Source organism: Acipenser ruthenus, chromosome 24 (assembly GCF_902713425.1).
Source record: "Acipenser ruthenus chromosome 24, fAciRut3.2 maternal haplotype, whole genome shotgun sequence".
NCBI lineage: Eukaryota > Metazoa > Chordata > Actinopteri > Acipenseriformes > Acipenseridae > Acipenser > Acipenser ruthenus.
Genome location: NC_081212.1, coordinates 23,852,944 through 23,866,350, shown reverse-complemented (window position 1 = coordinate 23,866,350; position 13,407 = coordinate 23,852,944). Strand labels below are relative to the sequence as shown.

Here is a 13,407-nt window from a genome sequence, read left to right as displayed (position 1 = left end):
TATGGTTCCCCAGTGCTTTCACCCTTCTTCCATTGTTATTGACAACATAATGTAGCGTAATCAACTTAAAAGGCAAAGTATCTCCTTCTACCCAGAGCAGTAAAACACCTTTAGAATATCTTTTACGTTTGATTTTTATTTTTTGAACCCCAGCTTTTCTTAATACAGTATACAACACTTGGTGCACGTTGGACAAGAAGTAGTTCTGCTAATGGAAGCAGGAATAGCATGTAAGATCTGTCTTGCGTGCAAAGAGGAAGCTCCATGGATGACTCGTGACAGGCTTTCCAGAAGGAATAGAATGTATTGTATATCAATACGTATTATGCCATCATACAATGCCATGACAGAAATATCACGTACTTTTCGCAACCTTGTGGACACAATTACACTGAAATACCAAAAATCTGGGATAGTGCATATATTTTAATTTAGTAGAATAATGCCTTTGTATACTGCAGTAGTTTCTGCTGCCCTCTTCTGGTTATAGGAGGTAGAACTAAAGCAGGATATTCTTCTTCTTCTTCTTCTTCTTCTTCTTCTTCTTCTTCTTATTATTATTATTATTATTATTCATCGTTTTGTATTTGAAGGAAAGGAATTTTTAATTGCTAAGTTGTTTTCTGAAAAGAAAAGCATGTTAAGACCCACCTGAACAATCTGAAAAGCAGATACAAAGTTTCAAGTAGAAGGACTTCACCAACATTTTTAATTGTAATGTAAAGCTGTCTTTTCTAAATAAAAACGCTAGTATATGAATGCTATGAATGCAGATTAATACCTCAATTGTATCCCTCTGGTGTGTGTGTGGTAAAGTATAGTTCAGATTGTATACATAACAGGGTGCAGGCAAGGAACAAACGTGAACAAATAAAGACATGGGCATATTGGAGCATCAATCCTGAAGTGATTGCAAACACCATCAAAGATAGGAGAGGAGAAAAACAAACCACAATTAAACTGTTTGCACTATAGTCCAACTTTTGCATGAACTGCGTTTATTAATTATGAAAACATTTCCAGTGCAAGTGGAGTAGGAAAGTGATATTGACCACCTTGTGGAAATACAAGCAGGTACCAGGGAGTGCACAATCAGACTCTGGGTAGTATTAGGTATCACTGGCTCCCAGCATTATTTATACCTTTACTAACAATGAGGAGCATTCAGTCTAGTTGCCTAGTTACCTATGCTGTCCTTTATCGACCGATTGCCCCTAATAACAAGGCTTTGTTCATTGCTGGTAAAGTGACATGGTCTCCACTCAAAGACTAAGCTCTCAGACTTTCAGTTCTCAGAGATGAAAGCCAGGTGTCCACAATTCACTTCAGTTGGCCACCGCTGCTTGGATCTTGGCTATAAATACCTAAAACAAACAGCTTGCAGTTTACCAGGATGAATGATGCAATGCTAGCGCCTATTTGATCATATGGTCATACAGTACTTGTGTGTAAAGTGTCAATGACCTTTCTAAGTGTTATAATATAAATGAAGACAAATCAGACTCCTTGAGAAAAGTGGAACAGGTGTGAAGGTGCATCTATATGTTTAACTGGAATGGGATTGTATTCTGCTACAGCTAATCAAATTTCAAGGGGCCTCTTGCTTCATTTGATCCTGAAACTCTGATCACGATCAAGTGACACAGGCTCCCCCTAAAACATTTATAACCATTTAATGGTACCTGATAAAGTACCTTACATTGTGCAAGAGAACACCATGGTGTCCTCTTTCTGTTGCATATGTTTTATTAGTCATAGAAAACTTATTTCCAATACAGCAGGAGCCAAACCATTAAAAAAAAGATTAAATTCACATAAGGAGAGAGCATTCTTTTTCATTGTAATGAGAACCGTACGTGTGTTTGTTTTCATGCTTCGGATGAGAAACTTCCTGTGCGGTGATTGTGTGTAATGTACATGTCTTTCTTTTTGATACAGTCTAAAAAAAAAACTGAGAATGACATTTCACCGTTTTAAGTGGAACGCTGTTTTACGAAACCGGAAGAACATGATTCCATACGGACGGTGAGTTGTACAGTCAATACCCAGCGCCTGACAGCTCGAAGTCCAACAAGCTGTAGGGAAACTCTGCATAGAAGGTAACTTGATTTCACGAGATCTTAAAAAAAAAAGATGTTTACAAAAAAAATAATGCTTCTTTGTATTCAGAATATTTTTTAACGGAACGTTGTAGCCTATGTGTTGTTTTGTTTTCCAATGCGGAGAGTAGTAATAACAGCTTTGTAGGTAGGTGCGCTGAACAACTACTTGTAACAACAAGTTTTCATAACGACAGTTGTTATAGTGTAAAAATAATGCACAGTAAAGCTTGCTAACAGCTCAGATGCACTTCAGAATCCACGAGTTAAAGTGTACTACAGCACTTTATTTAATTTTTACAAATATATACAGTACAACATGCATTTGTTTTGTTAGCACGCAGTTTCGTGATTGGGAGGATCGAACCTTTTTTCACGAAAAAAGTGGCATGACAACAATTCCATTCCTCTTATGGGAGCTGTTTTTTTTATTTTTTATAACCATACAGACCCTGCCACCTTCGTGATTGAATATCCTGCAAATGAACCAGCTGGAATTTAAATTAAAAAACATACCCTGGATTTGTGAGGCTCTTGAAATCAGATACTGTGTGTAGCGAATGCACATTCGGATTATTTGATTATTCGGATAAGATCACCACAGCTGAGGGTCATTGGTGTTGATTGGGCTGATTTACCATTCCAAGGGAAACTCTGAAGAAACAGCTGCTTGGACATGTGATCGATCATTGCACAGTCCAAGAAAAGCAGCGATCATCACACATCCAGCAAGTCTTTCTTCTCTTGTTTCATTCGGAATGCTAAATTAGCCCCATTAAACAACAGTGACCCTTACCTGATTGTCAGCGCCTGATTTCAGCGGAGAGCACATTTTTGGTGGGTACATTACAGTATCAGAATATACAGCCCTCCCTTTCTTTTAGATTAGGGAAAGCTAATCAATCTTTTCATTGATGTTTTATCAGACCAAATAAGCATGCTGCCCTCTGGTGACATTATACACTAGCACAGTAGTCCAGATTACAAAACGAATTAAACACAATTTTAACTACCAGGGCTCCTTAAAAAGACAGACTCAAAAAAGAGGTACATGAATACAGTAATTGTGTAAGCATAGAGGACTTCATTGCTTCATAATTGAACAGCTGTTAACAGACGATGAGGATTGATTTTAAGAGTGTTCAGAATTTTTTTAAAAAGGCTGATTAGACTGTTGGGAAAACATCTTTATTTACAGGGATGGAAATAAGACTCCTATTGCATAGCAGTTTGATCCGTTCCTGGTTTTACTATGAGTTTAAGAAAACACACCTGAGCTTTTTATCTATACACTGTGGCTAATCAAGCTTGTAATATAACCTGGAATGGGTGAAACTGCTGTGCAATTGGAGTCTTATGTCCATGCCTGATTTATTATGGTAATTACTTTTTACAGTGTTTCCAATGGAAAACCAAGAAGAGCCTTCTCCAGAGCCACAAACAGAAAAGGAAAATCAGAAGCAGACAGTTCTTTCCAATACCGGCAGCAACCCCACGGCTGAGCGGGTCTGTCGATTCTACTCACAGGGAAGACATTGCCACTTTGGGAGAAGATGCAGATTTCTCCATCAGTGGGTGGAAGCAAAAGGGATTTTGAAAGGAGCTGAAAACAAAACCGATAATACTTTAAGCAGCAATCCCACTGAAGATGGGAAACTTAACGATTCTGCAAATACAGTTCTTCAATACCCCGAGCAGGTTCAAAATACAGGTCAAGCGTCGACCGTCAGGCATGTTTCAAACAAGTGCGACCAGCCGTCTTTGAACAACAAAGCTTCTTCAGGTAGAAAAGAAAGACCAAGGAGGCCATGTCGCTATTTTTTGTCTGGCAACTGTGCCATGGAAGACAGGTGCCGCTTTTGGCACCCGGAACAGCTGCCTTCCCTTAAAGACGACTCGGATCAGAGAGAGAGAGAAAGAGGTACTACTGAAAGACCATGGCCTCCAATAGTGCGACCCTCTGCGATCCGGGAGGAGGTGAAGTTAAGTGAGTTCACTGAAGAGCTGTCCAAGCAGCTACGAGAAACTGAGATCAACCAACTGAGTAAAAGGTTCCCGAAGGACAGACTGATTGTCCAAGAGCGAGAAGATGGCAAAGTCACCTATTATCGAGTTACTGTTCAACCTACCGATCCAGATTGGGTAAGGTCTGCTCCGATGTTGTGCAGTTAACCTGCCAGCCCCTATATAAACTCAAGTTCATGACGGTTACGTTTCTAATTGGAATAAGAAGCTACTAATGTTTTAAAACACAAAATAGGTGTTTTTAGAAGACTTCTGCCTACATCTGGATAGTTTGGGAAAGTTAACAGCTTTTTATTACACTCAGACAAGAGTGGAGCAAACGTTGGGTTAAGCAGAACTCAGTGGTTGCTCTATCATATTTGTTTTTTCTTTTCTTTACAGCCCTTTGACTTGAAAGACATAGACATCATGGTTAGCTTCCCAGACGAGTACCCACTACAAGTAAGTGCCAGAATAATCTATATCTAATTAGGTATGGAGATATGCAGCACTACAGTACAGAACAATAAAGGATGTTCATTGAAGTCTTGGTGCAAGAGTGAGCTGACCTATTGGTCTGTGCTTTCTCATTTATAGGACTGCCTTAAAGGATTGTATGAGAAGGGGTGTGTGGGATATGGAATAAATCAAAGTCTTTATCCAAAACGTCAGGGTTAGCCCCTCTTGCAAGGCTGATAAGATATGTGAAAAGTTTTGTTTGTTTTGAAGGTGTTTTCTTTGGAAATCCCAGAGGACCAAGATTTACCATCTATTATGGGGAGGTAAAGCATTCCTTTTGATTGTTTTTGTATGTTGAAAAATGTTAGAAGCAGGAGCCTTAAATTTGAAATACACATATATCCAATCCTCTTTAGACTCTTTGTCCTGGCAAACCCTTCTATGTAAATGGACAACACAGGGATACAGCACAGACACAGTGATGAGTTTCTTGTTAACACTGCAAGTTTTTTTTGTTTTTTTTTTAACATATTCCCTAATACAGGCATGTGTGCAAAGCATCAGAGGAGTGGGTGCAAGCTAAACATGCCACTAATGAACTGATGGGGAAGGTGGAGCTTCTGTTCCGCCCATTTCTGCGATGGCTGGATCGCAATTTGGAGAAGCTTTTTACAGAAGGAGCCAGACTGGTAATCCCAGCTGCTAATTCATGTTTGGCATCATGTTTATTAGTGTATTTGTGTATTTCCTGTTGTCTTCATATTTTTGGTTTATTTATGTATTTTATTGGTGTTTCCTTCCTCTTGCGTCCGCAGCTGAAGAGAGATATCGAGGCCGAGCGATCTGGCTTAGAGTTTGTTCCATACGAGCAGCTGAAAGTAACGTCTCCCTCCTCCACTGAGTGCACAGCAGACCCCTCAGAGAGCTGCGGAGAAGAAGACAGTGATGCAGATAGCCACAGTGACTGTGAAGGGGAACAAGAGGAGAGCTGTGGGGCTGATGGTCCCTCCTCTGGGGTTGATGGTGACGGAGAGGCTACAAGTCACTGTGTGGAGAATGTGAAAAGCACTGAACCCAGGAAGGGTACGGAGGTGAAGCTGGTGGGTCTGCATCTGGGTGAAGGGACAGCCACAGTGGTGGCCAGTCGAATCACTGTATCATTACAGTGCAGCAGGTATGAAATGTACCGGCACATGTTACACACGTCATATCTGTGGTTATTGTTCTCTAAAGATCACATGTTGTTGGTTATTTGACTCAACAGAAAAATTATCAATGTCAATGCACTTCACAACCTCCAGGCAGAATGACAGAATACATTACAGGAATGGAAATCAGACTCCTATTGCATAGCAATAACCACAATGCAACAAGCTCAGCTGTGTCTTATTAAACTCAATAATAAAACAGTGAATGGATCAAACTGCTATGCAGTGGGAGTCTTGTTTCCATCCCTGCGTTGTTCAAAGTCACCTATTTTTTTTCTTTCTTGGAAGGTGTAAGATTATAGCCGACCTGACCATGGCAAGGGATCACCCCTACACAGCCCAGTGTGAGAAGTGCAGTGCACACATCAGTGCCACTTTTCGCCCCAGCATGCTGCATCATTACTCTGCTGTCCTCGGCTATCTGGACCTGAGTGCTGCCGTCCCAGTGGACCTGGTTCTGCAGGACTGTGAGCTTGTGGTGGGCTGCCTCAGCTGCTCCAAGGAGGAGCCATTGCAGGTAAGGCACATCACATATCTTCAGACTACACTGCAGTAATAAATACAATTTAAAAATCTTTTTTCCCCCCTATGATTTTTTCCTAGAACGTGCTGTACGGTCAGAACAAAGAGTTCAACTGCCTGCATTGTCACAGCAAGCTGAGTATACTGGTGGAGACGACCCGATTTCAGTACCTCCAGCCACGCTCCAGAAATGAAAGAGGTTTGCTGTCTTACAACAACCTGTCATTCAGTTAACAAGTGCAGGACGTAGAGTATTATATAGGCTACACTTTACATTTTACAGCTTCCCAGTCCATCCAGAGAACAGTTGAATTGTATTGTTTTTTTCTTCTTTGGTGACCTTTTAACATTCATGTTTTTTCTTGTCTCTTTCTTGAAGGAGACAAAGGCTCTCTTCAGCAGAGACCGAAGTTTTACAGAGACCCTGCTGTGCAGCCTGGGAAACCACTCCCTCAAAAAGGAACCTGCAGACATTATAAACAGAGCTACCGCTGGCTGCGGTATGTAAAGAGTTCACGATTGCACTCGCTTATCACGGAGGATCTGCAAGTAGATACTGGTTTTATGATGAGATTTTCAGGGTGATTCCACAGTGCTGTGTAAAATCCATCTGTGTCCCAATAGGATGATCAAATCGACCCCTTGTATCATATTTATATATATATATATACACGTTCTATTTAAATCTGCGAATGTGTTTGTGTGGAGTTACTTCAGTCTTGCAGGGTTGTAATAAATGAAGTATTCATCACTGTGTCTTCCCTCCCTAGGTTTCCTTGCTGTGGGAGAGCGTACCCTTGTGATACGTGCCACGATGAAGACCAGAACCATGAGATGGAGCTGGCCACCAGAATGATATGTGGCTACTGTGCAAAAGAGCAAGTAAGGCATTCAAAACATACAACATCGCATGGGTGTTTGGTGAGAGCAGTGCTTGGCTTCTCCCTGTGAACTTTCATCTCAAGAGTTTGAGGTCAATTAATCCGATCAGTCGGTGCAGTGGATGCTTTCTTTATCAATATGATTATTTAAGTTGGCTTTCAGTCCGTTGTTTCTTTGTCTGCAGCCCTATACCAGTGGGAAGCCCTGTATCTCCTGTGGGAGCATGGTGACAAGGGGACCTCACTCCAGTCACTGGGAAGGAGGCCAGGGATGTAGGAACAAAATTAAAATGTGCAGGTACATTCTGTAGTGTGAGCGGGGCTTTTATATTTAAAAAAAAAACAACTGTTGAGTAAATGGTTTTAATAGTAACTTGAACAAAAATAATGCAGCGAATTTAGTTATTTGGCATATGACAATGTTCATCTTGATTAGTAAAATGAAGGGGACTTTAATGTGTTATGTGTCTGTTTTGTACTTAACAGGAATGACCGGCAAAAGTATGCAAATACAGGAAAAACTGTGTCCCGTAAATCAGCAAGCCAGCAAAAGTAAAAGGAAAATGGAACGGAAGAATTCTGCTAAAAAAAAAAAAAAGTTTTTCCTGAAATGAACAATTAGGAAATGCATAATAAGAACAGTGACTTCAAATACATGTTGGTTTGTGTTCAAAATAAAGAAATAAAGAAATAAACAACGAGCTTTATGTACTAAATGTTACTGGTGGTAGTTTCTATTTAACACTTTGTGATCTCGTTTCAGGCCTGTGCCTAACCTTTCACTCGGATCTAAACAGCAGCAGATCTCAGTGCTTGGGGCTCAGTTAATCACGCTGTACATTTCCCTCTAGTGGAGAGATTGAAAATTACAGTACATTTACAGTCAGATCGAACCAGTCCTTTATATTATGGCTAATATACTGTATACGACTATTAATCAGATTTTGAAGCACTGTGCGTCCGCTGTATGTTGAAACTGTAATCTTCACAGTCAGTATGGTTCACATTCACACAGTATGAGCAGAATCCAAGAATGGGGCCACTCCTGTTTTGGGTAAAATAAGAAAAAATACTTTTTAATTACATATAATGTGCTCTTCCACGGACCCAGTAGATCTTACCTTTGTTTGTTTAAAGTTTAGACATGACCATGTCTGTAAAGTCATGCAGCTCAGAAGATTAGACTATTTACTGTTATGGTCGCATAGCGTGCCTAACACCTGCAGTAAGAAAGCACCCAATATTTCAAGGAGCCAATAATAATGGGCCCTCTTGTGGAAAGATCATGAAGTGCAGCAGATGCTCTCGCCCCTTGTTAAGAATGTTAAATATTATCACGTGCCCTCGATTTTACTGTACCGACCAAAATCTCTTAATTCCCAAATCTGTGTGACCTGTTTAAATGCAATACTGGCAGATTGTGTGGCCAAGTCTTCAATATAAAAACGGATCATCTATTCCACTCTTGGCATCATGCCAACCCTTTAAAGCGGATCAAGATTAATGTTCATTTGAACAGCACCGCTGCCTTGCAGTTTCCGTGTTTTATTAGAAGTGCCTCCTCCAATTTGATCTGGCAGGGTTTCTGGGACTACATTAAACTACGAGCCTGTGGTGAGATCCCCCTTCATAGTTTTCATAGCTTTATTGGGTAAGACCTCGTGAGTGAAAAGTTCCCCTATACCAATACTGCAAGATGCAGAAGGACAGGCTCCCCACGTTGCGCATGATGGTGACATGCTTGTGGAAGACGCTCTACAACCACGTAGTGTTTGTGTTTCCGTCAGTGATGGTGAACTACTTTAATTTTGTGCGCATCTGCTTGTCGGTGGAAGAGCACATTGGCTATGACCTGCCCTGGGCGCTCAAACACCTGACACGCTTCGGGCTGTATTGAGGAGCCGTAGCTCATGACACGCACCATAAAAAACCAAACATGAAGTTTGCTCCTTTCTTCAGACATTGGGACTCTTTTGAACCAGTGGCAGTAGTATCATTTTTGTCAAACCGTGCAAAGCATTTGTAAGATTTAAAAAAAAACTGCAAATCATCAGGTGGGTCTGTTCTTTTTGTTTCTAGAGTGTTTTGAACAAGGAGAAAAAAAAAAAAAAAAAACCTTCGTGTGGTGCCCAAAGCAGATGTCTATTCTGTTTGACATCAAAAAAGAGACCATTTTGATAGTACAATGCCCTCTAGTGGTGTGATGGTGGAAGTACCATTTTAGAACCGAATTCAAAGATGCGGTCATGTTTTTATTTATTTTTTTAATTGACCTATTGCTTTCTTAAACAGATGTGGTTAAACCGGCTTCATGTTGGCTTAATCTATAGCAGAATGTATATTCTAAATGATGATAAATGCCCTTTTATTTACGTAGCACAAATAATAAAAAATAAAAAGGTTAAACAGCACATGCAATTAAATATTTTTTTCTTAGCAACATTTGAGAAAAACGAAATAAGCATTTTATGATGAATAAAGGGTGACACGGAGCAACTTGCGTATAGCGTAGTAAGATTCCCACAAAGTGACAGGTTTACTTCGCTGTGTGACGCTAATAGGCGGATTCAACAATAACCAACCAGCCCGCTAGAAATCCTTTAAACTTTAATATACCTCTATGTTGAGAGTAATTTGCAATCTCCAGAGGCCAGCTAATTAGTGAAATAACACAGTACACGAATTTTCTATTGCATGTTAATATAGCCAGATCCATGTTTAACCCTTTAATCTACACGACCAGTCTAACAAACACTGGTTAGGAATTACTAATACAGTCTGTATGATACCCTTAAGAGAGATCCACACGCACTGCTTGAAGCTGTCAGGGCAATAGGCTTGAATTATTCGATCCTTTCAGAGCAACGGTGCTTTGTTACGTGACACAATCACTATGCAATTTGTATTACTTAACACAAAGCTATATTAAATCCTCCAGCTCTGGAGTCTAAATAACATTTAGAGTGGTTTTAGAGACTGGAACTCACACTTCTAAGTCCCGGTTGAATAATTAGATACAGCCACAATCAGGGCCGGATTAACGCATAGGCAAACTAGCAAACTAGGCATGTGCCTAGGGCCGAACTAGAAACGGTTATGCGTTTTTTATTATTATTATTATTATTATTATTTACATATACAGATTTGTGCCTAAGCTGGAAAACCGTTCATTCATTGTCATTCGAACCGAGGCATGTATCTCAAAATCAAATTGTGCTGACAGGTGTTCAGATTTCTGTACCCCATAGAATTCTGTACCCACACACATTGGCGATTTCTCTGCTCTGGAGAAGAGGTCAACCCACCCATCAACGAAAAAAAAAAAAAGGAAATATTATTGACGATTTTGCGTGCAGTAAAACTAACGTATTTGACTACACAACAATGTACAGGTATGTTTGTTTTTTACTATTTATTTTTGTGGAGCTACCGTCAGTGAACACAAGTTTGAGCATCCTTGTATATATGACTTTTTTCAACTTCATATGGTGTTCCTTGTTTGTTTGAACTGTTGCCTTTTTATTCAGTAAATCAGGAACACTCATTGTCGAGCTGTGCTACAGGATTTAACGCAGGCTTCAGTTTTTATCCAGGTTTTATTCTGAAATGTATTTAGCATTCCCCCTATAGTTTAATTTTCTGTCAGATTCATTCAGTCGTTCATAATAAGTTAAAACTGAGACTTGTGCCTGCTGTAAAAGGGTGGAGGTCTAGTCATAAAGGCTGTAGTGTATACAGAGGCGTGCGTGCGTGTGTGTGGCTGTTTGTTCAGGGGTAGGGGGCCCCAAAGTGTATGCTTGCCTAGGGCCCAGTGATGGGTTAATCCGGCCCTGAGCATAATAAGCACATGTCTTTCATATACAATTTAGCAGGTTGTGTGGCAGTAATGAATAAATATATGGTGGCAAACACATGTATATCTTGCCATTGAATGGTAAAGTTGGATTGTACGTCGCCCTGGATAAGGGCGTCTGCTAAGAAATAAATAATAATAATAATAATAATAATAATAATAATAATAATAATAATAATAATAATAATAATAATAATAATAACAAATTAATTGCAAAATGTTTAGATGCCAATTCTAATTATTATTTTTTTTGACAAGAAAGATTGTGAATTGCTAAAACTGTTCATTAAACAGAGGAGGCATAAATTAGTCCAAAGTAATACTGTATATGTTACATTCAGGTAGAAACGGAATCAGTGTATATTTTGCAAACTCTTGTCAAATGTATTTGTAAACTAAAATGATTTGACAGCCAGACCACTGGGAAACACAAAAACAATGAATTCCTTTGTATGGTCATCTTTTGTCTTGAAGAGATCTTCCATTGAGATAACATATAAAAAGAACCTAATGCCACATTTCCATAGAGAAGGATAACACATTTTACAGGACACAGTAGGATGGGTTAATCCTTCAATGTTTTTTTTGTTTGTTTGTTTTTTTAGGAATGGTTTCATTTTTTCCAACAGAACCACCTAGAACATGTGTTTATCGAACAAAGAATCTGGGTTAGACAAAGAAACGCAACAAGAACAACTTCTCCAAAGAAAAGGCACAGAAATCGTTCTTCATTCTAATCCACCTTATTGTGTGATGTCCTGTCTTCCGTTTGAACTGCAATAAGTGTCTGTGGAAGGATTAAAAACGAATCAATGCATAGATTAGTTACTTTCCTCTGTCCAAGCGCTTGATGGCAGTTTTTCACCTTGCATCCAAAATATGTGAGCCAGCCATGCATAATTGAACAGAAAGCAGCTCAATTAGTTTAGACCTTTCAGGCACTTGCAAATCTCTGCAGAAGATATTTCATTGCAGTGGACTCAAGGTAAGATTAAAAAGATCTACGTTTCCAATGCTGTCACACCAAATTAAATTCTACACTTTTGCTGTGAAACATGCGGAAAGACTTGGTAAGGTTTTCTGAGGAGCAATGCGGATCTTTGTTTCTGACACTAAACCACTTACACTAAAGTAAAACGGCTTTTTATATGGCTTTCCCTTTACAAAACAACACCGTGGCTGAACTGAGCCATATTGATGAAGAACTGGCAAACCCATTTCATTTGAAATGATTTAAGCACACGGTACCTAGAGTGTAGAGTCTTTTACTGCAGAGTAAAAGACTCTGACGACATTGTATCGGATCGAATTCAGCGGGGGTGGAGAGAATTGCGGCACAGCACAGCCTGAGACATCAAGAATTCGGGCTCTTAAAGCTTATGTCAAAATGACACCTTATACCTCTGATACACTGCCCAGCCTTCAGGTTAACATAGTTTGTGTTGATTTTTAAAAATTTGAAAATTGGTCACAGCCCGCTTGTGCCGTTAACAATGAAGTAAGCTCTATAGTAATGTGATCCGTTCTGTTTGGTTGCACTGGGACATGTGTAGCCTTTATGCACCTATAGTCCCCTTGTATTGGGGGCTGATAGGAACTCTCAAATTCCAATGCTTAGGGCGTCAGTAGAGGCTCTGTGTTGACCTTACCCTTCCATATTAAACACAGCATGCCATTTCAATAGTTTGTACTGGAAACAGGCGAATACGGCTCTTCAGTGTTTTCCAAGGGGGGTTCTGTTAAGAAGGGAGAACTGAAGTGAAGAACGCAGCACTCGCAACACCTCTGAGGTCACTCATGCAGGTTTACTCCCAGCTCCATCTCATTATTGAAGAGTGGCTGCTTTGATCTGTCGTCTTTGTCAACTGAAAGGATTAAAAGCCACAAGCAAGTGATAATATCACCTACTATAACCGAGCATGTTTTCTGACATATCTATTTCAGCTTGTAGAAAAAACTCACTACTGCCTGAAAGGAAAATTATTTTGCATTATGCGCCGTGTCACACTCACAAAAGCGGATAGCTGTGCTCTAAATTCCACTGCATAAATCTCCGAAGCCCTCCGAACTTCAATCACTCTTTTCTGTAAAAGACAGTTTGCTATTTTAATATCTTTGGTTTTCTACTCTACAGATCCAGCCAGAACATTGCACAGGGAATTGAGCAGGCATGAATTCCCATCAAACACAGAGGATGCGGTCATTTAATTAGGAACGTTTTGCTATGGTGAGCTTGTTGAATACTTTAAATCGGCTCTGGTTGTGTTCATTATTGACAGCTGGGTGTGCATTACTAACGGCTAGTGACCGATCAAGCATGAGCACAGCAGCGGATGTAACACATATGCCTATACAGACCGCTGCTCCTCATGCAAATCTGA

At 39.9% G+C, this 13,407-nt stretch overlaps 2 protein-coding genes across 3 annotated transcripts; both read left to right on the top strand.

Annotated features, from left to right (window-relative positions):
• The first annotated feature begins 1,992 nt into the window (after positions 1-1,992).
• LOC117429272 (uncharacterized) lies at positions 1,993-7,874 on the top strand. 2 transcript variants are annotated; one of them, XM_034048600.3, is made up of 12 exons: positions 1,993-2,099; positions 3,496-4,241; positions 4,506-4,565; positions 4,833-4,885; positions 5,107-5,251; positions 5,378-5,736; positions 6,059-6,287; positions 6,374-6,491; positions 6,672-6,792; positions 7,063-7,174; positions 7,359-7,471; positions 7,660-7,874. In XM_034048600.3, the coding sequence occupies exons 2-12, from the start codon at positions 3,504-3,506 to the stop codon at positions 7,727-7,729; spliced, it is 2,118 nt and encodes a 705-aa protein (XP_033904491.3). In that variant the 5' UTR covers positions 1,993-2,099; positions 3,496-3,503; the 3' UTR covers positions 7,730-7,874. The 2 variants fall into 2 exon arrangements, with proteins under 2 accessions (XP_033904491.3, XP_033904494.3); XM_034048603.3 differs by lacking the exon at positions 7,359-7,471.
• A 207-nt stretch (positions 7,875-8,081) lies between these two features.
• Positions 8,082-9,199, top strand: LOC131700639 (cholesterol 25-hydroxylase-like protein 1, member 1). Its single transcript, XM_058999180.1, is given in 2 exon segments — positions 8,082-8,127; positions 8,847-9,199. Coding segments are annotated over 2 exon segments (399 nt in total).
• The last annotated feature ends 4,208 nt before the right edge of the window (positions 9,200-13,407 follow it).